Source organism: Ursus americanus, chromosome 9 (assembly GCF_024610735.1).
Source record: "Ursus americanus isolate L20-20 chromosome 9, mUrsAme1.1.p, whole genome shotgun sequence".
Taxonomy (NCBI): Eukaryota; Metazoa; Chordata; class Mammalia; order Carnivora; family Ursidae; genus Ursus; species Ursus americanus.
This window is the reverse complement of record NC_142135.1, coordinates 15,686,380-15,713,230: the sequence shown is the minus strand read 5'-3', so window position 1 is coordinate 15,713,230 and position 26,851 is coordinate 15,686,380. Positions and strand designations below refer to the sequence as shown.

General features: G+C 39.3%; 1 protein-coding gene across 2 annotated transcripts in view; it reads right to left on the bottom strand.

Annotated features, from left to right (window-relative positions):
* The window catches only part of TATDN1 (TatD DNase domain containing 1), a 43,888-nt gene that overhangs the window by 5,994 nt on the left and 11,043 nt on the right, over positions 1-26,851 (bottom strand). The window contains exons 2-9 of one of the 2 annotated variants that reach the window (XM_045805666.2): positions 25,945-26,010; positions 24,024-24,073; positions 21,341-21,404; positions 19,514-19,657; positions 19,366-19,408; positions 14,083-14,168; positions 13,954-13,994; positions 11,677-11,753 (exon numbers count right to left, since the gene is read on the bottom strand). In XM_045805666.2, coding sequence (XP_045661622.2) covers positions 11,677-11,753; positions 13,954-13,994; positions 14,083-14,168; positions 19,366-19,408; positions 19,514-19,657; positions 21,341-21,404; positions 24,024-24,073; positions 25,945-26,010 — 571 coding nt within the window. The remainder of the gene's footprint in view (positions 1-11,676; positions 11,754-13,953; positions 13,995-14,082; positions 14,169-19,365; positions 19,409-19,513; positions 19,658-21,340; positions 21,405-24,023; positions 24,074-25,944; positions 26,011-26,851) is intronic. The other variant, XM_087864627.1, reaches the window with a different exon arrangement.

Here is a 26,851-nt window from a genome sequence, read left to right as displayed (position 1 = left end):
GATGGTTTGCTATATAACGTGACGATGATTAATACTGTCCTGTATTTTTAATTTTAGCATATATTTTTTTTATTATGGAGAGATTAAAATATATGTAAAACTAGAATACAGAATCCCCATGTATTCATTACCTGGCCCCGATCTATTATCAGCTCCTGGCCAGTACTATCCCATCCACTCATCCCAAACCTCTCCTGTATTATCTTGAAGGAAATTCAAAATGTGTAGTTTTCAACATTCTAGCATTTATTTCAGAAAATATTTCAGCATGTATCTCTAAGCATGAAGTTTGTTTTTTTTTTTTATCATAATATATCCGGTTTTCAGACTGTCTGAATGTCTTACATTTGTCTTGTTTGTCCAACTCAGGACCCAGATGAGGGCCACACATTGCAGTTGGTCAGTGTTCTAAATATCTGCACCTGTTAAGTTTTCCTGACTCTCTTTCTTCCATTAAAATTTGTTGAAGAAACCCAGTTGTTTGCCCTGAAGAGTTTCCCAGTCTCGACTTCGTCTGTGTTCATCTGGATTTGGGTCTGGGCTCTGTATCCTGTTCCACTGTTCTAGGTGTGTTTTTGGCCAGAACCACACAGTTTAGTAGGTTCCTAACGTATGTTTGTTTTAATAGGAGTATAGTGGACATACAGTATTATATTCGTTACAGTGTAAACCACAGCGATCTGACATTCGTTTACATCACCAAATGCCAACAAGTGTAACCATCTGTCACCATACAAACTTACTACAATATTACCATGTTCTCGATCTTGTACTTTGCATCCACATGACTAATTTGTAACTGGAGTTTGTACCTCTTAATACCCTTAAAACAGCCACCAGTTTATTCTCCATATTTTTGAGTTAATTGTTTTTTGTTTGCTCATTTATTTTTATTTTTTAAGTAGGTTCCTCTCTGGGTGTACTTTATTTGAAAAGTATTGTAGGATTAAGCCATTATAAAGATGACACTGTATAAAAAAAATTCTGAAGTTTTTGAAACCCCAAGGTGAGATACTTTGTTAAGACTACTTCTTCAATAAAATATTTATAATTACAACCTCCTTAGTTACCACATACTCTGACATCCCATTTTTAAGTAGTTAGGCTTAATCGAACTTCTAAAACTGAAAAACTTGATTGCATAAATACTTGTGCCAGTACCACATAGTTTTGATTACTACAGCTTTGTTGTATAGTTTGAAATCTGGGATTGTGATTAACTGCAGCTTTGTTCTTCTTTTTCAAGATTACTTTGGCTCTCTGTGGTTCCATGCACATTTTAGAAGTTTAGTTCTGTGAAAAATACTACTGGTGTTTTGATAGGGATTACACTGAATCTGTGGATCGCTTTGGGCTGAATGGACATTTTAATAATATTAATTCTTCCAATCCATGAGCATGGTATATCTTTACATTTATCTGTGTCATCTTCGATTTCTTTCATGAATGTCTTACAGTTTTCAGAGTATAGGTCTTTTAACTTCTTTGGTTAAATTTATTCCTGGTTTTTTTTTTTTTCTTTTTGACACACTTGTCAATGGGATTGTTTTCTTAATTTCTCTTTCTGCTAGCTCATTTTAGTGTATAGAGACCCAACTGATTTTTGTATATTAACCTTCTCTCCTGCAACTTTACTGAATTCATTTATTCTAATGGTTTTATGGTGGAGTCTTTAAGGCTTTTTCTAAAAATACTATGTCATCTGCAAATAGTGACAGTTTTACTTCTTCCTTGCCAATCTGGATGCTTTTCTTTTTCTTGTCTGATCGCTGTGGCTATGACTTCCAGTACTATGTTGAATATAAATGGCTAGAGTGGACATCGTTGTCTTGTTCCTAATCTCAGAGGAAAAGCTTTCAGCTTTTCATCACCAAGTATGATGTTAGCTGTGGGTTTGTCATATATGGCCTTTATTATATTGAGATATGTCCCCTCTATACCCACTTTGTTGAGAGTTTCTATCAAGAGTGGATGTTGAATTTTGTCAAGTGCTTTTTCTGCATCTATTGAGATGGTCATATGATTTTTATCCTTCATTTTGTTAATGTGCTGTTCAGTTGGCTGACCTAACCATTCTTGCATGCCTGGAACAAATCCCACTTGGTCATGGTAAATGATCCTTTTAATGTATTGTTGAATTCAGTTTGCTGATATTTTGTTGAGGTATGCCTTATCATGTTTATCAGGGATAGTGGCCTGTAATTTTCTATTTTGTAGTGCCTTTGTCTGGTTTTGGTTATCAGGGTATTGCTGGTTTCATAGAATAAATTTGGAAGCATTCCTTCCTCTTCAATTTGTTGGAACAGTTTTGAGAAGAACAGGTATTAACACTCCCTTAAATGTTTGGTAGGATTCACCTGTAAAGCCATCTGCTTCCAGACTTTTGTTTGTTGGGAGTTTTTTTAAATCACCAGTTCAATTTCATCACTAGTGATCAGTCTGTTCAGATTTTGTTTCTTCCTGATTCACTCTTGGAAGATTATATTTTTCTAGGAATTTACCCATTTCTTCTAGGTTGTCCAATTTGTTGTATAATTTTTCATAATAGTCACTTATAATCCATAGTATTTTGTGGTGTTGGCTATTTCTCCCCCTGCATTTCTGATTTTGAGTGTGTTTTTTTTTTTAAGTAAATCTGGCTATTGATTTACCTATTTTGCTTATTTTTCGAAGAACCAGCTCGAGTTTCATTGGTGGTTTTTTTCTCGTTTCTTAAGTCTGTATTTATTTCTGTTCTGATCTTTATTATCTAATTTTCAATTTGATTTGTTCTTTTTCTAGTTTCTTCAGGTGTAAGGTTAGATTGAGATTTTTGTTTTCTTGAGGTAGGCCTGCCTGTATTGATCCAAACTTCCCTTTTAGAACTGCTTTTGCTGCACCCTAAATATTTTGAACTGTTGTGTTTTCATTTGTCTCATGATATTTTTTGACTTCCTCAATCTATGGGTTGTTCAGTAGCATGTTGTTTAGCCTCCATGTGTTTTTTTTTAATGTTTTTCCTGTAATTGATTTTTTTAAAAAGATTTTATTTTTTTAAGTAATCTCTATACCCAATGAGGGGCTTGAAGTCACAATCCTGAGATCAAGGCGCCTGTTCTACAGACTGAGCCAGCCAGGCACCCCTCTGTGATTGATTTCTAGTTTCACACTGTTGTTGTCAGGAAAGATTTTTGATAGGATTTCAGTCTTCTTAAGTTTATGGAGACCTGTTTTGTGGCCTCACATGTGAACTATCCTGGAGAATGTTCCATGTACTTGAATGTGTATTCTGTTTTTGGATGGAGTGTTCTGTAGATCTATTAAGTGTATCTGGTCTAATATGTCGTTCAAAGCCACTGTTTCCTTATTGAGTTTCTGTTTGAATGATGTATCCATTGATATAAGTGGGGTGTTAAAGTCCTCTACTGTAATTGATGACTATCAGTTTCTCCCTTTATATTGTTAACGAATTGCTTTACATATTTAGATGCTATGTTGGGTGCAGAGATTTACAATTGTTATACCCTCTGGTTGGATCCCTTTATCATTACGCCACGCCCTTGTCTCTTGTTGCACTACACTTTAAAACAAAGGCTGTATCATTTAAGTACTGCCATTGCAGGTTTCTGTTGCTGCTGCTTCTATTTGCACGGAATATCATTTTCCCCACACTTTCAGTCTGCGTGTGTCTTTAGGTCTGAAATGAGTCTCTCATTAGCAGCATATAGAAGTTTTTGGTTTTTTTAAATTCAGTTACCCCACGCTTTTTGGAGTATTTACTCCATTGTTTAATTATTGATAAGTGTGTGGTTATTACCATTTTGTTAATTGTTTCCTGGTTGCTTTCGTAGTTCTTTCTTCTCTTGTTCTCTTCCCTTGTGGCTTGATGGCTTTCTTTCGTGTTATGCTTGGATTCCTTTCTCTTTAGTTTTTGTGTATCTGTTGTAGGTTTTCGGTTTGTGGTTACCATGAGGAGCATACACAACATCCTATGTTTATAGGAGTCTGTTTTCAGTTGATGTTTGCTTAAGTTTGAACACATTCTAAAAGCACTATATGATTCCCTCCTTTCCAAGTTTTATGTATATGGTGTCATATGTTACATCTTATTTTGTGTAATTATTAGATAACTGATTTTACTTTAATCTTCATACTAGTTTTATAAGTGAATGCTCTACTATCTTAACTATGTTTGCTTTTACCAGAGAAATTTTTTCTGTTTATGTTTTTCTTCTAGTTAGCCTTTTCTTATCTTAAAATGTATGTTTGACATTTCTTGTAAAGACGGTTTAGTGGTGATGAACTCTCAAGTTTTGTCTGAGAAACCCTCTCTCTCCTTGAATTCTAAATGATAACCTTGCCAGGCCAGTATTCTTGATTGTAGGCTTTTTCCCTTCAGCACTTGGAACATATCCTCACACCATTTCCTTCTGGCACTAAAAATTTTAGCTAAAAGAAATCAGCTGATAGCACTAGGGGGTTTCCCTTATATATAATTAGTTGCTTTTTCTTCCTGCTTTAAAGACTCTTTAATTTTTGACCTTTTTATTATGTGTCTTGGTGTGAACGTCATTGGCTTCATCTTGTTTGGGGCTCTGTGTGCTTCCTGGACATCTGTTTCCTCCCCCAGGTTAGGAAAGCTTTCAACTGTTTCTTCAGATTTTCTGCCCCTCTCTTCTCCTTCCGGGACTCCCATAATGCGAATGTTAGCACACTTGATGTTGTCCTAGAGGTCTCTTAACCCATCCTCATTTTAAAAAATTCCTTTTCTGTTCAGCTTGGATGGTTTCCACTACCCTGTCTTCCAGGACATGCATCTGTTCTGCTGTATCCTCTAATCTGTTATTTTTCACTTCAGTTATTGTATTATCTCTAATTGATTCTTTTTTTATATTTTCTCTTTTTCTGATTTCATCCACTCCTTTCATGTTCACTGAGCATCTTTATGACCATTACTTTGAACTCTTTATCAGGTAGGTTGCTTGTCCTGGTTTTGTTCAGTTCTTTTTGTGAGGTTTTGTCTTGTTCTTTCATTCGGAATAAACTCCTGTCTTTTCATTTTGTCTGTTTTTTTTTTTTCTTTGTATTACATCAGTTACATCTGCTGGCCTTGTAAGCAGTGGCCTTGTGTAGGAAGTGTCCTGTGGGGCTAAGCAGCATAATATCCCCCACGGTCGCCAGAACCAAGCACTCCAGGGGTCCCATGTGGGCTGCCTATGCCCTCCTGTTGTGTTGCAACTGCTGTGGATATGCTGGTGGGCAGGGCTGTCCCCACGCCCAGCTGGCTGAGAAGCCCTCCTCAAGTCACTGCAGGCATGTTGGGTGGGGCTGGGATAGGATTGTAGCTGGAGCTGCCCACAAGGTGTTGGGGGGCAGTGGTTGCTTTGTGGGTTCACCAACCCCAAACAAGGTGACCACTGGGTGTTGCTGGGCAGGAGCCACTTTGGAAAGGCACCTGCCTGAACTGGAAGGCTGGGTGGAGTGGGTCTGAGGGAACGCCAGGGCAGGGTGAGCTGTGCTACCATGATAGTTGGAGTGTGTCAGAACTGGCTCTTGTTAGCATCAGGCCAGCTAGGCTGGAGAAGAGCAAAAGAAATGGCACCTGTTAGCACTCCCACTCCTGGAGAGATTTTCTACAGATCCCTGCCCCATCAGCACATGCCCTAAAATTAACCAATAAATCTCCTTCCTGTATAACCCAGATGCTTTTCAGACTGCTGCCTCTATGCTGGATCTTGGAGTGACTAATATAGTGTGCTGGCCCTTTAAGAGGAGAGTCTCAGTTTCTTATAGTACCCTGGCTCTGCTGGAGTAAAGTCCTGCTGGTTATCAAAGCCAAATGTGAGGGGGCTTGTCTTCCTGGTGCAGACCCCCAGGGCAGTCAGGGGAGTGGGGGGTACCTGATGTGGGGCTTGCTTCCCTTGCTCCTCAGGGAGGACCTCTACACCTGTGATACCTCTCCTGGCTGTGAGTTGCCACACCAGACATTTGGTTCCCTACCATGTCTCTGCCCCTCCCTATACCCTTCTCAGTGTGACTTTTCTAGTGTGGAAGGGCTGTTCTGCTGACGTAATCAATCGTTGTCTGAATGAGCTGCATTACATACAGTTGCCTGGTGTGTCCATGGGAGGAGGTGGGATCCTCCAACTCCACCACGTTCCCTGGTCATGTCAACATGAAGAACAGTTTGCCTTCTGTATTTCTTGCAGGATATCTAGCGTACCCTCTGGAGTCTGGACCAGATTCTGGTTGGATTTTTTTCTTCCTTTTTTGGCAACCCTTTCATAGGTGGTGGTATGATCTATCTAGAGAGGCACATGGTATCTGGTTGTATTTCTGTGATAGGAGGCAGCCAGGGATGCCCAGTGCTTAGACCTCTTAGTTTACTAGGAGTTGCAGAATATCAATAGAATTCTGTCAGCCCTTTATTCACCAGAATACTTGTATAAAAACTCCTGTGTCTACTCTTAAGTACCCAGTGGTAGTTGGTAGAGGGGAAAAATACGTATCTTCCTTTTGAATGTGTTGATTCCCTCACTTTCTCCAATGGTGGTATTATTTTAACACAGACATTCATTTCTAATCATTAAGGAACTCTTTTCATGTTCTTTTTCCTGTAATATTCTGTTCACATTTTATGGATATAACATCTCAGCCTTTATTATATCAGGTCTCTTTTAAAGTTCTTTTCCCTAAATTGTTTCTTCTGGTGTTAATTTTTCTGTTTATCTCAGTCTTTTTCTTTCTGTTGGTTCACCTCATTTATCTGGTGGTCCTTAATTATCAATTTTTATTTAAGGAGGCTTGAGTTGCCAGTGTTGTGTTCCCTCTACTTTTGTGAAAACAGAGGACTGATTTACGGCCAGTTCTCTGAGTGGGGAGTCTTACTGGAAGCTCCTTGTGGGACGGGCCAGGACTGGGCATACTGATCCGTAATTTCATTTACAAGTAAGAAGGGAAGGAGCTAACTGAGGCTTTTGCTCCTCTAAATGCTTTCCTCTAGGATCAACATTAGAGTTTCCAAGTCTTGGCTCTCACAATTTGTTCAGTTTTCTTAAGAGATTTCCCTTTGGGTAGAAATGCTTGTGGCACCTGTACTCTGTGCATGGCAATGAATACAGGGAGTGACAGCTCTCTCTATAAAGGCCTCAAATTACCCTAATTTGGTCCTATTTGTCACTAATTCTAAACCCAAAGTCCTCTCTGCGATTCTGTGTGCTAAATTTGCTCTCCCCTCCTCTGGGGCCCTGTAGTCTAAGTGGTCTCTTTCAGAAACTCCAGCCTTGTTTCTTTGCTCTTACACGTCTTCCATTTTGAATACATAGGATTTTACTTTAGAATGATTTTAGGAGTGAAAGGGAAATGTGTGTCCACTTTGCCATAAATACCAGCCTTTTTATTACTGTTCTCTAGAAAAAAACCAAAACTCCTATTCTCAGCCAGCTTAACAACTGATCAATAGGAGTATTTTCAAAAATAATTCGATATGCTTGATATGGGTATTATTATTATTTTCTTAAAGATTTTATTTATTTATTTATTTATTTATTTATTTATTTATTTGACAGAGATAGAGACAGCCAGCGAGAGAGGGAACACAAGCAGGCGGAGTGGGAGAGGAAGAAGCAGGCTCCCAGCGGAAGAGCCTAACGTGGGGCTCAATCCCAGGACTCCAGGATCAAGCCCTGAGCCAAAGGCAGGTGCTTAACGACTGAGCCACCCAGGCGCCCCTTGATATGGGTATTAAATTTAAAACTTCCAGTTATCAAATGAGTTGCATATTTTTTATCTCTTGAAAAGAAATCATGTCTGACTTGGTTGTTTTCTACATATACTCCATGCTTGTAAAAACTGAACTAAATACAGAAATACTATGGAAGAAATATTTTTAAATCAAAGCCAATTATATCTTTAATAAGGTTTTCCATTTAAAGGAGAGCAGCTACATGATTCTGTAGTCAAATTTGAAACTTTCCCATTTTCTTGGAGAAAAATGTTATAATTTAACCCTCAGAAACCAGACTCTATGTCACAGGTAGTATAGATTAAATTACCATAGCTCAGAGACTCAGATTAAGACTACAATAAATTGAACTTCAGAATAAGAATAGAAATATTGACTGATTAGGGGGGCGCCTGGGTGGCACAGCGGTTAAGCGTCTGCCTTCGGCTCAGCGCGTGATCCCGGCGTTATGGGATCGAGCCCCACATCAGGCTCCTCCGCTATGGGCCTGCTTCTTCCTCTCCCACTCCCCCTGCTTGTGTTCCCTCTCTCACTGGCTGTCTCTATCTCTGTCGAATAAATAAATAAAAATCTTTAAAAAAAAAAAAAGAAATATTGACTGATTAAATGACTCATATTAATTCTGAGTTAATACAGGAAAAAAATCTCATGTCATTAAACTTAGAGCCAAATCTTTATAAAGTCAGGGTCATACAGAAATCTCTTAAGACAGATGTACATTTCAAGTTGGTAAAATAAAGGCCTTCTGTCCTCTTCCAAAAAATTTATTTAGGGGCGCCTGGGCGGCTCAGTCATTAAGCATCTGCCTTCGGCTCTGGGTGTGATCCCAGAGTCCTAGGATTGAGCCCTGCATTGGGCTCCCTGCTCCGCTGGGAGCCTGCTTCTTCCTCTCCCACTCCCCCTGCTTGTGTTCCCTGTCTCACTGGCTGTCAAATAAATAAATAAAATCTTAAAAAAAAATTTATTTAGAGAGAAGAGTGTGAGCAGGGCAGAAGGAGAGAGAGGCTCTCAAGCAGACTCCATGGTGAGCATGCAGCCTGATGTGGGGCCCAAACCCATGACCCTGAGATCATGACTTGAGCCAAAATCAAGAGACGCTCAACCGACTGAGCCACCAGGCATCCCTATGGTCTTCTGTTACAAATCATTTCAAAATAAGAAGGAAAAAAACTCCCACATTTTTTGATGAAACTAGGAGATATTTCTGACTCCTAGTCACAAAATACAAAGCAGAAAGTAGATGGTAAAATGATAAATGATCTCTATGCACTAAGTGACTTAAGTGCCATGTGGCTGCAGAGAGATACTGAAGACAAGCAAACCAATTCACCCAAGGAAGTTCTAAGAACTGAAAGATCTAGGTACTTAGGCTGGGATAAGGCAAGGGACTGAGTAGGGACTGTTGTAAAAGGTGAGGAACAGAAAAGACAGAAGTCTCAGATTGCTTTCAAGTGAACTGGTACAGAGAGGACCACTTTTGCCCCCCACCCCTGGCCTGAAAGAGAGAAAGGGGGAGAGGTTGCGTGTACAGTCTCTGGAGAAGCTAAGTCAGAGGACAAGCAGCACAGAGGAGTGAAGGGGGGTTAGCACAGGGCTGAAAACAGAGACTGAATGCTGACTGCTCGGTGAGGTCCTCCCTCCGACCTCATTCTGCTCCAGAACACAGGTACATTGAAGAATCCCCACCGTTTTCCCAGCAGAGATCAGAGGAGCCCTCTCTGAAGAAAACGAAGCAACCCAGAAAGATCCTGACAAGCTGACATTTAGGAATCCCTGCCAGCTGTTGGGCTGTCTCCCCACAGAGATTCCAAAGAGCATTTTTCTTAACATTTTAAATACACAGCTTAAGAATTGCCTGACATTTGAAGAAAGTCATGACAGAGACTAAAAGAAGAAAAAGGAACTCAGAGGAAATAAAAGCATCATATGGCAAACAAAAGATAACTGTAATTCGTATCTTGAGAGAGATGGTAAGATGCATCTGCATCTGTCAAACCAGATAACGGCAGGGAAGAGCTTTCTGAGATTACAACCAGAAGCTGAAGTTTTATTACGAAGTTGAAAAATATTTTTGAAAGTAGGGGGAAAAACAGAGATAGAAATTATAGGGGAAAAAAATGAGATCAGAGTATGAGCCTGGGAGGTCCAAAGAAAAAACAGAAAAAAAAAAATTTCCCAGGACTGACAGAGATGAGTTCTAGCTGGAACGGGCCTGCAGAGAGTGTACGAACTCCCGATGACGAACCCACCGAAACACCTTTGTGACGTCTGATGATACTAGAAGTAAAGAACTAAAATATTCCACTGGGAGAAAGTAGTAGGTCATAGAGTATGGACTGGGAATCAGGACAGCCACTGATTTACTGACATTAAACCTAGAAATGGAGCCCTGTAAATTCTCATGAAAATTATTTCTAGTCTCGAATTTTATGCCCAGGAAACATATGAAGTGGAAGGGTTTTTGTTTTTCTTTTATTAACTATCCAGGCAAACTTTCAAGAGCAAAATTAATTCATCTGAAACATGTTCCAGCAAAACAAAACTGAATACATGGGATCTAAAAGGAAGAGTCCGTCACAGAGCAGACACTGCTCCAAAATGAAGAAGATGGGAGGGTAAGGAACTGGACAGGTAATCTAGACAGCCCGATTATCTAGACAGTTTTCCTTATGCGGAAAAACAGAGAAAGGCATTTTACAGAGCTGCTGGAAAGTGTGAGAGGGCTTCCACTTTTGAAGAAAACGAAGTTAATAAAAATGAGGAAGGTTGCTCCAGGAAAATAAAAAAGCAGTATATCCTACAGTTCCGGAGTCAGCAGTCTTCACACAGACCTAATACTGAAAACACTACATATGCACACAGCCTAAAATTCTGACCTAAGTACCTGACAAGCCCGTGGAGGAAAGAATGCAGGTGACAGGAAAGTGCTGGATTTAAGAACGAAGACGCTCGTACTCCTTAATGGAAACAGAGGGGGGATGAATGAAGAGCTAACCACAACACGTAACACTTAGATATATGACGATAAAGAGCAAAGTGGGCCTCTCTGAAGAAGCTGACTTACAGGTAGAGAGCGTGGTGGGGAGACCGTGTTTATAAGTTTTTAGAACTACTTTATAATCCGTTATTCAGGTATTCCTTTCCATAGTGGTTTATTAATGACTATAATATAGAAGCATCTAGGACACATAAATCTGAACTCCAGAGCAAATAATTTCATGGTTCTATTTCCCTGAGGAGATATTTTAGTAAAAAATAATGTAGTCAGCCAAATGGTAGTTTTAAAGGAATGACACACTGGAGAGGGAAAGCCCAGGGACCCAGCGGGGCGAGCTGACTGTACTGGGTTTACGAAGACTGGTGGGGTGTACCAGCAGGAAGGTCAGCGAGTGTGGAGCCAGAGGACACTGGTTCTCACACTGTGAGTTACTTTATATCTGCGAGCCTCAGTTTCTTGGCCTGTAGAGATATATAAAGTGATTATGCCGTAGGAGTCCCCCCCAGGGCAGACATCACTTGTGTATGTGCACACACGATGCTGAGAACATGTATGCTTTAAAGGGATAGAATGACCTGAGAATAAATGGCGTTGCTAGAGAAAGCTAGCTGCCGATCTCAATACAAAACTCTTTTCTGTAACTGCGGCACAGGGTTAGTAGTTTATAACTTGCAAGTTTTTTTGTTTGTTTGTTTGTTTTTAAGAAGCTCTATGACCAAAGGCTTGGACTCCCCACCCCAAGATCAAGAGCTGCGTGCTCCACCTGCTGAGCCAGCCAGGTGCCCTGTAACTTTCAAGTGTTACCTTGCAGGAGTAATGTAGTCTAATTTCTTACATACTTATGGGAATTCACAGGCCAAGATCAATGTGATAAATAAACTCATTTAAATCCTTATCTGCAATTCACCGTAAAACAGAGAAAGGCATTTAATATAAAACAAACTTAAGGACCTACCAACCATTAAATCCTATGTAGAGATCCAAGTCAATCAAGGCAGCTGCTGCTTCCTTCGTACCATCAAATGAATGCACCTAAGGACATACGGGTATAATTTCACTTAACAATTACTCTTTCTTTAAAATCCTAAATAACAATAAGACTTTCCAAGCAAAAATATAGATGCATTAGGGTTTTTTGGACCAGAGGGTTTCAAATGCAGTGGCCCCTACAGTTTTTATTTTCAAATCCAGTCTCACAATTAAAATGGGTCAGCATCTCCACTGATAGGCGGCAAGAGGGGAGACGGCCGCCTAGAATTTCTGTCTGCGGCCGGCTGATGGCTCTGCTCCAGCATTACCATGGCACCTCCAGGAAGGGGGCTGGTGGAGGGAGCCACACTCTCAGGCAAAAGCATGAAGTTAAAAATGTTATAAAACCACATAAAGTATATCTTAAAATGTTCAGTTTTTATGTTATGAGATACTTTTTCCTATAAGAGAGATGACTTAAGAGATGAGTTTAAAGATCTATATAGAATTGTGAGAATGTCACTAAAAAAAAGTGAATTGTTACACAGACAGTAATAATCATCTCAGCAGGCCAAAAGGAATGAGATGGCGGTGTTCTCCTTTAAAGATATAGGGATTAAAGCACAGTTTTTCACACTTTGGATGTATTTGTGTCATCAAAACAGTAAGTAACAACACCTCTTTAAATACACCTAACAAGTAGGGGCACCTGGGTGGCTCAGCTGGTTAAGCATCCAACTCTTGGTTTCAATTCAGGTCGTGATCTTATGGGTCATGGGATCAAGCCCCTTGTGGGGCTCAGCACGGAGTCTGCTTGGGATTCTCTCTCTCCTCTCCCTCTGTCCTTCCCCTGCTCGTGTGTGCGTGTGCTTTCAAATAAATAAATCTTTTTATAAATAAATAAGCACACACACCTAACAAGTGATGTCATAAATACAATCATACAGCATCCGGAGTTCGAATCCACTATGAATAGAATAAAACTGTTAGCTGCCCAGAGGGTTTATTCTTCACCTCAGCATTTCCAACTGACTAGAAAATATATCCTCCACTAATATCAAAATAATTTTAAATAAGACTCTTCATAAACCATTTCAGAAAATTAGTTATACTTTATTCGGCAATCTTTTTTTTTTTTTAAAGTGATCTCTACACCTAATGTGGGGCTTGAACTCACAACCCCGAGATTAAGAGTCACACATTCTACTGACTGAGCCAGCCAGGCGCCCCTTGGCAAATCTTTTTTTGATAAAAATCAAGCACTTAGGTTGGATTTGTTGCTGTTAAGTAAATTCTTCTTTAGAAATAAAGCAAATGGGCTAAGAGGTAGAAACATCAGTCCCAAGGGCATTAATGAGAGCCTCCTAAGCCTCTTCAGCTCCCAAGTCCAGTTCCTAAAGGATAAGCTGCAGGGTCAGTAACCCTTAGATAAAATGTGCGCAGCACCGCAGAAAACATGATCACGAGCAGTCCGTAAGACACGAAGCAGAGGCTACAGGCTCGAGGAATACAGAAGACACTCTCAAAGCAACGCAGTGTGGGTATACAGTAAGTGCTCAGTGCCATTTCCTCTTTCCTTAGTTGGACTTAGTAGGACTGATTTTATATACCTGGATAATAGCTTTTCTGCTAGAGACTAGTAAACTACTCCTGAAATTACAGGTGAAACTTTGTGCATCTGAGAATTTTTCTGAGGCAGATTTTCAAAAGAACCCTTGATCCAAAAAAAGATTTCAAAAACACTGGTTTGGATGCCTGAGCGAAGGCGGATAATATTTCTGAGAACTGACTGAAATGACCACACAGAAGTGTTTGGAGTAGAAGCAAATTACAGAAAGGAGGGGTCTCTAATCAGAGTGGTTAACGGTAAATGAATACAGTTGACAAGAAATTAAGAAGGTAAACCTGAAGTGAGTATTAAAAGACTTTATTAAAACTAGTTTGTACTCTGCTCAGAATTTCAATTGAAAAACAGTGAAGAACGTCTGATGGAAGAGGCAGAGAAAGAGTATCAGCCGCACTACTAAAATGTGAGTAAATCATGGGGTTTTCTTGTGAATGGAATTCTTTATCACTCTTGTACTTCGAACAGAATAAATGTTAACTAAATCAGTGTGATTTATGTATCACATCTGGCTCATAGATGTCCTTCAGTAGGAGGGGGAAAAACATTGACTGCTGCTACCCGAATTACTTCGGAGGCCAACCTGAGGAACAAGGAAGCTTCTGGGCATCATCTAGTAAAAACAACTCTTCTACTTACCACTCCACCCACACACCGGTCTCTGTTTCTTTTCATTATGTCTGTGAATTAAAGACGAACAACTGTTGGCAAATACCTTGCTTGATTTCTGCAAAATTCTTAAATTCTGAGATTTTAGCTTTAACTCACCCAAAAATTCAGCATGTGAGTTCCGACAGTGAAGAAACATTGGTAATTTTGTTTGTTCTGCCAGTTCAAACTGTTTTTCAAAATATCTGTATGGCGCCAAAAAAAATTTTCTTTGTTAATTTTTAGTGTGAAAAAAATAATTATGTTAAATATTTTTTTAAGTTAAAGGACTTTTATTATCCAGAGATTATAGGACAGAAGTAGTGAATTCAGACATTTAAAACACATCTGGCTTAGCCAACTTCCTGAAAAGGATACTTCATTTTCTGGGATTACAAATTTTATTTTCAAAAATGTTCGTTAGCTTTCCATTATAACTGCTGGGTAAATTCGGTAGCACTTTACTACTGATCACTAGAAATAGAGACCTATAATGTTTAAGTTTACAGTGATGGAAGCTGTTCCCTTATTTTTTTTAAGATTTCATTTGAGAGACAGCTAGAGCACGAGTGGGGGTTTGGGGGCAGGGGAGGTAGCAGGAGAGGGAGAAGCAGGAGCAGGGAGCCTGACGTAGGGCTCAATCCCAGAGCTGAAGGCAGTCACTTAACCGAATGAGCCGCCCAGGTGCCCCTCAAATAATTACTTTCATCTAGCTTTCCCACCAAACCCCAGCACATGAAGCAGACACCCTCCCATCACCTGTGGGACCCCTTCCCTGCAGCATGTGTTGGAGGTGAGGAACACACCACCAGCCTCTTGCCCCGAGAACTGGCTGAGCACCGTCAGTGGGAGTCCATTCACTCCAGCAAGAGGCCAAAGCTTTATACTGTTTTCCATGTGCTGTTATACAAGAAATTACTACCACTAAACGCAAGGATTTATTAAATAAATATAAATAGCACAAAAACAGAAACACTCTATTTTTCAAAGATATAAAAATTACATGATAAAATGGCAGCTATGAATGTTTGGAGAGTACTTTATAAAAAGGTTTTTCAACTGCCACATACCATTGTATCATCTGATCCACAAAATAATCCTAGAATAAGACAAGAGCTGGTGTCAGGGGACGTAGGACTTCATCCAGGATCACAACACAATGTGACAAACTTGGACCCAGAACTTGAGTGCTCTAATTCTAGGTCCCAGTCAAAATGACTAAAAGTTGTGAGATTCCAAGAAGCCTTTTCTGGTCCCACAGCATAATGACAATAGCCAGATATAACGGGGTGGGTGTTCCGGGTCTTCTCAGCGCGGGGCTCACTCACTGTCACTCATGGTCATGTAGTTCAAATGAAACCAGGAGTTACAGACAGTAAGCATCTTATTTTCCTGCAGGAGTTTACCTCTTCTAGGCACCTTAAATTTAGGGAACAATTTCTCGGTGTTTAGTTTAAATCTCTTTTGCTATATATTCCTCTATCTTGTCTCCTTGAAATACAAGACAACCATTTTTCCTGGAGTACCCCTTTGTTCTCTTGAAAATGCTAACTTTTAAAATTAGAAACGTAAGTGTACTTCTTAAATAGTTTTCATAATGTTGGTGGGTCTTTGCCTTTTTTCACCCAGTGTTTAGGCTTTTAAATCACCTTTTCAGGTTCTGCTGGGCTAGAATAAGCAAAAATAATTTTAGTTAACAAACTGCTGAAATTTCACAGTGTAGGAAATAGAAATGAAATCTTGAAAGAAAAGTCACTATTTCCATAACCTCTGAAGTATTTCAAATGTCAGCAATGAAGTGTGCTCCAGTCATTACGTAAACTTCACCGTGGATCTGGCTTCTGGCTACACACCGCACACACACTCCACGTCACGCTCCCCACTCTACACGGATCATTTCTTTCACACACAATTCTATGTACAAAGCCACACAACCGAGCCACAGATTTACAGAATCTAATGATCCCCTTGGAAATAAGCCTGCCTATCACAGCAGGCAAAAGTACAAATTATGAAAATAACAGATGTTCAAGCAGCGTGCCTCCAGAATTCTGCATATGAGAAAAGAAAGGTCCGCGCACTGGAGCTAGCTAGGTGTCTTAAGAAGGCCAATTGTTCCTAATGACATAAATTGACGATAACCAGTGCTTGACATTAAGTACCTATTGTCTTTAAAGAAAAAAACCCACCATGGTAACTAGAAATAGCATAAGCTACAGGGCAGCAGAAACTGGCACCTATCAAGAGGTTTCTCTGCTGCTTTTTAATTTCATATATGAAAAGCACTGTTTACTTGACTTAGATATACTCATTTTAGTGAAGCTGTGATTTGCTTCTGATTGTATTCCTGCTTCTTAAATTTTAGGGTCGACAATAACTCAGGACAAGGGCTTGAAAAGGTCAGCTTCCGAAGTAGCTGTTAGTAATTCAGATTGCGGCAACTCCCGAATGCCCAGAGCCTCACAGCAGCGCACCTGAGTCCACAGAGCTGAGCCCCGCTCTGGACCGGCCGATGGCAAGGACAGCCTGCCTCATCTCTGAGGGTCCCTAAATCCCCAAACGATTATTTTGAAATCTTGTCTGATGTTGGATTTCTTTTTCCAAAACAGACATGCACAGTATTAACATTTTAAAGCCCCAAGAAAAATCCCACAGCAAATTCCTCCCACTCAAGTGAACCAAGCTCTCAACGTTCAACAAGAAAAGGGAATGTAGCACCGGGCAGAAACTGAAAATACAGGGCAGGCTTCGAGGATACCCCTTCCATAGCAAACTCCAGCTTCCTCATTTTCATGCTTTTTGGTTTTTTTGCTCTTCAGAAAAAATACTTTTCAAAAACCCCAAAGAGAAAGTATAGACTGTGTTTTCTTTAGGATGAAATTATTTCTAAGAATACCACCACAGCCACAATTTACGGAGCACTGACTTTGTGCCAAGGATGCTACTATGGGCTTTACCAAATGTTAAGAAAGGTAGGCGGTATTATCTGCATTTTAACGATGAGGAAATTGAGATTTACAAAGAGACATTCAGCCACGAATGGCCGTTACGATTCAAACCCAAAGCTGCCGATTCTACAGGGAACTACTCTGCAGTTTTGCATTGCCTTTACTTACCAGGAGGTCTCAACAGTACTTTCGGCCACTGTGTCTACTGCACATGAGTTCTGTCTTGCCTACTAATCCATCACACCATTTTCTACTTGTCTCATACATTTTTTTCTGACTGCATTTTTACTTAAAAAACAAAAACAACAAATCATACACTGGTTAATTGTCTCAGATGGTATAAAAGAGCAGCTCAAAATCTAAATTCTTCCAAGAGAAGATTCAACAGTAAAAGTTGAATTACAGGCTTTTTATCCATGCTGCTTTCCAGGAATCAGAAAGACCCTTTTCTCCTTATTAAAAACTCTGAACATTTACGGAGTACCTGCCACGCGCTGAGAGTACGGCGTATGGTGCTATGGGCACGACATGAGTGAGACTGGCTATGTGCCTCTGAGAACTCAGACACTAGCCTATTGTGGGACGGGAAGGGGTGACATAAACATATTCCAGGACAATGTGAGAAATGCTGAAACAAGTATAGAGCACCACGTGTGCAGGGAGGGAGCTGCGGCTGGAGAAAGGGAGGGAGCATCGGCTGGAGGAAGGGAGGGAGGATTCCTACTGGTGTGGTTTTTCACTAAATCATTTGATGTTTCACAATTTAAAGAAATCTCAAATTGAACTGCTCATCTTCTCAAAATTTATACCATACTTTAGTATGTTCTTAGCTTTATCTACTCTGGAAGAGGCCTAGCTCACATCCCCTCACCTTGTTAACAAAGCTTCCCTGACTCCCCCAGAAAGTCCTTCCCCCCTACTGTCATTCGCCTTTTTGTTAGCACTTTCCAACCCATTTTAATTATTTATTTCCTCTCTTGTCTATAAAGACATCAGAACCAAGCCTATTTGTATTTCACTGCCGAGGCACTTGGTAATCATCTACTGAATGAATGGAGTTTCAACTCTCTAGTACAGATTAACACCTGGGCAACTGGTGTCTGTGTTCCAGCATAAATGATATCCTGCTATACAGATTAAGTTCTGAGCTTAAGGTGGTGGTGGGAATATCCTCAGAGCAGTAAAACCGAACTACCAATGTTTTCGTTAAATACAAAAACATGGAGTTTAAAGTATTGAGGTTGCATTTTAGAATCCGTCTGAACGGGGGCTCTTGAGGGACTGACACGGCCCTGGATTGTCACACCCCACACCGTCTGTTTGCTTCGCGAGGTTCATCTTGGCCAAAAAACAGACTCTAAACTGGAGGAATTATGGTCTGGGCTTAACCTAAGAAACACAAACAGCCAGCTGTTTTTCTATTTAAATGTGAATATGTGATCTTTTAAGGTAAGTGAGTAACCTAGAAATGATATTCAAGAGAGGTTAAGGATTTAGTAATCCCGCTGATAATCATGTGAATGTCCCTGAAAACCACAGCATCATACATCACTGAACAGCTCTGAGAGGGTTTATTCTCATGTTTTATCACCTGGATAATTAATACATTGTTTTTGAAATGCAACAAAATACTCATGTCTTAAATTAAGTCTATGACCTAATTTTTCTTTTTGGCCTGTAACACTACCCACCAGAATGCTGACAGAAGCTCCAACTGAAAGGTATAGACAGTGGGTTGTAGGAAGTCTACAAGGCTTGGGAACTTTGGAGTTTTCTGAGAAGCTACCACTCTCCACATAGCTCCTGTGAAAAGACCCTCACATTCTAAGTGCCCGGCAAGAGTAGGTTTTTCCTGCTTTGGTGACTGATCCTATAATCTCTTTTTAATACCCCTTGCTCTTAAATCATGCCCCCAACTGAATTTAAATCATTTCATTGGAATGGCTCATACATGAATACATTTATGAAGCAAAGAACAACAAAAGTCTCCATCATGTAAAACTCATCCCTTATTTCTACCATTACAATTAAGTTAGATGGTTAATCAATTAGGAACTATATGCTTCCAACCCTAATGAATTCCATGCAAATATGCATGGAATTTATTTCACTTAACTTTTGATATATAAAGGGAAAAAAATTCTGATGCTTAATGCAACTACGTTCTGAACAGATAAAATCTATTTTAAAAAATCACTCTTAAGATTTTACAATAATTTCTTTTTTTTTTTTTAAGGTTTTATTTATTTGACAGAGATAGAGACAGCCAGCGAGAGGGAACACAAGCAGGGGGAGTGGGAGAGGAAGAAGCAGGCTCCCAGCAGAGGAGACTGATGTGGGGCTCGATCCCATAAGGCCGGGATCACGCCCTGAGCCAAAGGCAGACGCTTAACCGCTGTGCCACCCAGGCGCCCCAGATTTTACAATAATTTCTAAAGTCAAAAAATTTCCTTACTTGAGTTGAGTATCTTTGGGACAGAACTGTAGTCGGTCGAAATCTTTAAAAGATTTAAAAAAAAAAAAAGAACCAATAAACAACTCATTAACTTGTACAGAACAAATCACTTTCAAAGCCACTCTAACAGGGCTAGGTTGGCACTTACCCAGTCCACACTCCCCTATTGCTACAACTTTCCCCTTATTGTTTTCAGCAAGATGTAACAACTCCGTTAAGTAAAGATCAGGGTCATTCTTTTCAAATTCATCACATCTTGTAGGATGACATCCAACTGTACTGAAAAACATATCTAGCACAAATAATGTCTTAGGATTAATTTCAAAATATTTTTCATATTTTATTTAATATGCAAAAATGATAGTACAAATAATTTCAACTGGTTAGTTTTTAACAATAACCATAAACTATTTGAACTATAAGAATTGTATAAGGTTAATCATATGATAAGTTTTGGAATACCTTAACAAAGCAGGACATGATTGTGAAAGTTGCCTTAACATATTGTTAAAAAGAATGAATTCAATCCAACTCTTTCCAAAGCTTGATATTTACCGAGTCTTGTAGAATAGAAAATGAAACAATTTCCTGGAGAATGAAAGGTCATAACCTAATTATATCTTTTATATTCACTATTCACATCACTGTCTTGTTTCATGTATTTAATATAACAAAATGTATTTCTTCCCCTTAAAAAGGGTGACTTAAAGAGATGGAAGGGGTTTTTTCTTTTTTTTTTTTTTTTTTAAGATTTTATTTATTGGAGAGAGAGAAAGCAGGCGAGTGAGCACGCGTGCACGATGGGGGGTCAGGGGCAAAGGGAGAGGGAGAAGCAGGCTCTCCACTGAGCAGGGACCCCAACTCGAGGCTCGATCTCAGGACCCGTGGGATCATGACCTGAGCTGAAGGCAGACCCTGAACAGACTGAGCCACCCAGATGCCCTGAGATTTGTTTTCTATTAAAAAATAAATCTCACTTATTTGGAGACTATACCTTGATAGCTGTGTATGGAACACAAATATGAAGTCAAAAAGGGCTTCTGAGTGGCTTGCACCTGAACCCACGGGAGAGGTGGGGAGCCTTCTTCAGCCTCTCCTGCAGGTGTTTACATACAAACGGAGGCAGAGATTTTAAAGCAGTGAGGAGATAGGTACAGGAAGAGGAGTGAAGAGGACTGATAGCCGAGCTTCAAGAACTTTTAAAAGCATCTCTCTTTGGGGATAAAAAGTATGGAAGACAAGATTCTTATACCCCCAAGAAAAAGTGTCAGTGGATTCTGACGAGAAGTATGCATTTTAGAAAGATTTCCATAAAAAATAACTTTTAATAAGTAAATCAGTATTTTGAAAAATAACAGAATGCCTAATTCTTCAATGTCTAGCACAAGAAGTGTGCATGCCAAAACACAAAACCAAAATAAGTTAGGTAAAATGAACGCCAGATAAAGGAGATGTTTTCTGTAACTAGAATTTCCTTAGGAACCAATTCCAAAACTTCACAGATTTTAAATAAATGCAAAATATATGAACATAAAGTGAGCGTAGGAAAGATTACATATTATTACTTGCATTCCTGGGGCTTTACAATAATGGTCTGCATGATAAATATTTAATAAATGATCCTTCATTAAAACAGCAAATAAAAAGCAACTCACATCTTAAGCACATGACAACATACAAAAATCTTACATCAGGAATATGTGACGCTAAACTGTATACCCAGTGAACTTAATTCTCATTAACTATAATCAAAATAATCGTTAAGTACAGTGAGAGAGAGGGTTTAATCAAACATCTGTTATACCAGTGGGCACTTAGACTTCTTGCATTTTAATCACGTCCCACCGCAATCAGTCTGTTTTCCTGTTATGTCTACGGTCACAATCCATCGTATTGTACCTGAGGCGGTTTTTAGAAAGATTTCTTCAAAATAACTTAACTTATACTTTGGGGGGTAAAACTAATATAAGGATACCATTTGTTTGTGCCAAATGTAGTGCCTCTTTACTGTCCTGCAGATTTCCACCTGTAATCATAAACTGAAAGAGAAAGAAATAAAATAAGCCTACTTGAACAGAGTATCAAGAACCGTTTCCCAAACATGCCTTCCTGCTGCTTTTTTCCAGAATGCTTTCCTCTCTTTGACTGTCACACACTTATGCTTCCTTTAAAATATGGCTGAAAGGTCATCTATTTAGAGTGGTCCCTGAGCACCCCTCTCCACACATACAAGCATAGATACAACACAGAATTTGTCACTCCTTCCTATTAAAATGTATTCACATATCGGTTTTTCCTTTCACATCAAGAGCCCCTGAAGGACAGAGATCACATTACGAAAGACTGAATAACTGAAGGCTTCACAGTTCTCCAGGTGTGGTCCCAGAACCCCCGGAGGAATGTGAGGTCAAAACTATCTTCATAATAATACTAAAGATGCTATTTGCCTTTTTCACTCTCACTCGGCCCCAGTGTGCAATGAGATATTCCAGAGGCTACATGATGTGTAATATCACAACAGACTGACTGCAAAAACAGATATCCAAGTTCAGCTGTCTTCTATTAAGAGCCAGACCTTCAAGAGAGGTTTAAAACAAAAAAAAAAAAGAAAGAAAGAAAACAATTCCACTCACATCACATTTTTCCGGTTTGGAAAATACTTATTTTTCATAAAAATATACTGCTTATGTTATATATGGTTTACTGTTAATAGACATTTTACATTCCTCTTAGTTTTAATTTCCAGTATTAACAAATAAAACCCACATAAACAAAAGCTCTTTGGGTCTTCAGTAATATTGAAGAATGTGAAAGGGTTTTGAGACCAAAAGTTTGACCATCACGAGATTAACATATACTGAATTCTTTGCAAGGAAACGTATGGCTCCTGGCAGAGAGCAGGCTTCTAAGGAGGCAGGCGCAGGGTCCGCCGGCAGTCAGAACTACTGTACTAAAAGGAAAATGTCACAGAGAGCGATGTGTGGGTGCTGGCTGCTGACGGAGTGCTGAAGTGTGTGTCCCTCTAAAGAAGGGACTCACTAAGCACATGGATGTAGATTTTTTAAAGCATCTCACTTCAAGCGCCTGAGCTAAAATGAGAATTCCTTCTAGGTACCCGCCCAAAGAGAAAACATGCCAAACACAGGAGGAAGTGCAAATGATGAAGAGACGTTCTCATATAGCAACCTATGCTTCTAATGCAAATGTGCATTCCATGGATACACAGCCATTATTAAATCCTCACCTGCTTGTAAAACACAGGGTATAAGATATCAACAAAAATATTGGGAGAACTTGACTGTTTACTAACACTACCTAACTCTTGAATACAAGACCAGGGGCCCACATCGAGTATTTCAATTCTGTAAATTGGAGAGTATTCAAGTGTATCTTTTATTTTATTTTATCTATAATTTTCCCAAATAGATGAAAAAGTAAGGACAAGACCAGAGGATGTAATTTCCTCTCCCAGGTCACAATGGTGATATTAGGATGACGGTGGCTTCCACCATAAACCTAACAAGAGTAAAGGGTGTTTACGCAGGTATAATACCAAGTGCTTTGCACTCCAGCTTTATTTAACTCTCACAACAACTCCCTTAATTAGGCACTACTATCATCCTGGAGAGAGCAGCACCCATGTTACGAAGCTCTGAAGGATGAAGCCGGGGCTGGAACCCAGCGGTGTGAGGCCGTACTGTGCTTTTCATCGCTACAGCGTAACTGCAAGACACGAAGTTAGATTCCAATTAGGAACCGCATTCGAGTAAATTCCACTTCTGTCTTCTTGCATCGCTGTGTGTACGTTTCCAAATGTTAGGATTAAACTACTCATGGCTGACACATGAAAATTTAGGAGCTTGGTATTTCAGAGCCTGCAGAAAAGCATTTTATAAAGTGATTACCAAGCAGAGAATGACTGCATAAAGAGAAACGAATGCTGTAACTCTGATCCTTTCTTACTACTTGTGAGCAGTGACTCTACAGCGTAGAGCTGGGACTGCGGAACCAGGAGCCAGCAGGGTTCTCTCTCACAACTGACGTAATTCAACTGAGAAGCCGCAGCCACCAGGTGTCCTGACACCACACTGGGGAACTTAACTTGACGTGTGCATATGTGGGCTAGCTTGATATTTTTTAAGAACACTAATTAAAAAGTATCTATTCAAGGACTTTGACAGAGCTAATATTCATTTGCTTAGAACTCTCTAAAAAGTAGAATTTGCCTGATAATCAAATTAGTACTGTAAAAATTAAAGTGTCTTCTCAGTTATCTGAATAGGTATATCCATACTATAAAAGCTAAACTTGGTGACAGTTACAGGTCTTTCTGATGACCACTGAATTCTAACAAATGCTAAGTTATGTCATAAAATTTATTAAGAGTTGCATCTGGAGGAGCCTAGGAATTCAGATTGCTTTTAAACATTTCTTTCAAAGAGATTTTGCCATTTGCCACATTTCTGCCCACAAAGAACTACCCAGCATGAGGTCCGGGACACTTAAGTTTTGATATTTTACTTCATGTACTTGCTAATATTACTTGTGGACGATACATATCCCAAAATGTCAAGCATGGCATTAGTCAGCTCTTTCTCTCGTATTCTAGAGTATCTTAAGCAAAATTTAATTTTTTAAAAAACTTAACAAAAAGTTACCTTTTTAACACCAATCTGGACAGCTCTCTCTATTACATCTTGTAAGTCATCTGTAAAAAGCAAACCCCACATTAAGAAAACATGGTTAAAAAAAAAATTCACTTACTTATCCCTTCTTGAAAGAAAAATACACAGAAAAAATTATATTTACCAAGTCAATACTGTTTGATGAGTACTTATATAGTAATAATCAGCAATAACCCCCGCCAAAACAACCCATATAAGACAAACTAGATGACTAGTTATCCATTTAATTGTATTTTATTCTGTTCAGCAAAAGGGAGAAAAGTGACAAAAATCAGGAGGGTCAAACGAAAGGTGAATTTGCTCACTACAATTTAAGTCACTTGCTTTAAGTTTGAAAGTTGTTGGTACTGTATTTAAAACAATCATTAAAATTGTTATTTTTACGAGGCTTTTCAAAACATATCTGTAACGCCTCCCAAAACATGCTAAAACATCTCCTCTTCGTAAATTTCGTTAATTCCCATCCCATTGAGGAAGGATAATTTTTATTTTCTCTGACAGTTTTTTGTCCCCAAAATTTCTTGTTAAGTACCAACAAGCTTTTCCGGGGAGAGCAATAGAAAGCTAAGCTTTAAGAGGCTTGAGGTAAATGGACAACAAAATCAAACCGTTCTATCATAAAAATCCACTCATTATTTAATTATCACAGTAAATTTAGTTAGAATTCAATTATTTCTAGAGTAGCTATAAAATTTCTTTTAGACAAAAACTATGAATTTAGTGAACTTATTCTAAGACGACTAGTTTTGATAAATACTATAAACCAGAGTGCTGAGATTGATGACAATAAAACTTATTTCACAAACACACACATACATACAGAGTCACAAAGCGGGAAATCTATTAAGTGCTACAAGGGCAAGAAAATCAGAATATAATTTATTCAATCATCTGCAGTACCTAACATCTTATAAACATAAAACAAAAACATTATCTAAACTTCTAAATGAAGTAGAAAAGCTAAGTTTTGCGGTCAGGCTTATGAAAGAAAGCCAACGTCTAACTTTCTTCTTTCAAGCGGCATCTAGCATTCCCAGTACTCAGAGAAGCTTCTGCTGAGTATCACCTAGCAGCGGGAGAATTAGCTCGACTGAACTGTTGAAATGTGCAGTCCCACCTCACCCAGACCACAAGACCGAATTTTCCTGTCTGCATTTACGTAACAAGTACAGTAATTTTCTGAGACAATATTCATAAACCAGTTTGTTGGAGAAATTCTCCTTTCAAAAACGTGTTGTCACCATCATTTCCTGCTTCCTCACCTCAGCTGACAAAATAACGCTCTTTGAATGAACCTGATGTGAGAAGTATAAGCCATTTTGCTTTTGGCTAAGCGTTCCATCAGTCTCTGAGAAACCACCGTCTACTCCCACCTGTACCGTAGGGATGTGGGATCTAGCAGAATGTGGAGGAAAGGGGGGAAGGCAAGACAGGGAAGCTGGACAGCAGCACACCTGCGCCTTAGCCACTCGGTCACTCGGCCGAGAACATTTCCAAGACTAGGTATTGGAGTGATGTTCAACTGCATGTGTTTTTTTTGGTTACATGCCCTAATGTTCAATTGCTTAAAAGACTAAACAATCAACTGTTGTTTGGCTTTTATGCATATGGCTTTTATGCATTTCTATATTCGAAATTATAAACTTCCTCAGAAAAGGAGGCCTTGGTAACACTGTTATTACAGGTGCTTTATAAATGCTCATGGTTGTGATTGACCCAAATAGCTTATGAATGTTTCACTTTGTTTATAGTTTTAAACTATATGCATCCAAGATGCAATAATAAATCCTTTAATATTTCAATTGTAAAGTGGATTATGCTGTTCATGATCTCCTTGAGGCAGAAAACTCGTCATCATAAAGAAACTATTTATCTTAATAAATGAAACATTTACCTTGATGCTTCTGAACTCCCCTATAAATTCCTCTGAACATAGGATCTGTCAAGTTGATACCAATATCTGTGGAAAGCAAAAATAAATAATTATTAAGAGCTTCTATTTTAAACTTCTCTGTTAAATAAAAGCTCCTGTCACTAAATTTTTCATTCACTCAAACAAAATCTAAGTACCTACCCCTTGTCAGTTACTGTGCTAGACACCTTGGATACAAGGAGGAGGAAGATAGAATCCTAGCTCTCAAGAAACTCACTGCAGAACTGGGAAGGCAGACACATTAACAGACAGTTAAGAAATAATTACAAGTAGGCACTGGCACAGTGGGGCACATATGAGGAACACACCCAACCTAGTCTGGTAGATGGCCCATGAGCTTCCAGAAAGAAGGGATCCCCGAACTGAATCTTAAAGAGTAAGTTAGAGTTACCCAGTAGAAGAGGGGAAATTGCAGATGAAGTAGGAGCAATGCATCTGGGGTGTGAAACAGCAGTGATTGTGCGGAGCTACAGGCTGTCTGGCTGCTGGAGAGAAATGTAGGGAAGGGAGTGGCCAGAGAAGTCCGGACTCGGCTATGTTACATTTGTCTTTAAAATACTAGATGCGGGGCGCCTGGGTGGCACAGTGGTTAAGCGTCTGCCTTTGGCTCAGGGCGTGATCCTGGCGTTATGGGATCGAGCCCCACGTCAGGCTCCTCTGCTATGAGCCTGCTTCTTCCTCTCTCACTCCCCCTGCTTGTGTTCCCTCTCTCGCTGGCTGTCCCTGTCTCTGTCGAATAAATAAATAAAAAAATCTTTAAAAAAAAAATAAATAAAATAAAATAAAATACTAGATGCGACAAGAAGGACAGATGACTCTTAAGCAGAGGAGTTAAGATTTGTCTTCTGGACATCTCATTCTGTATCTC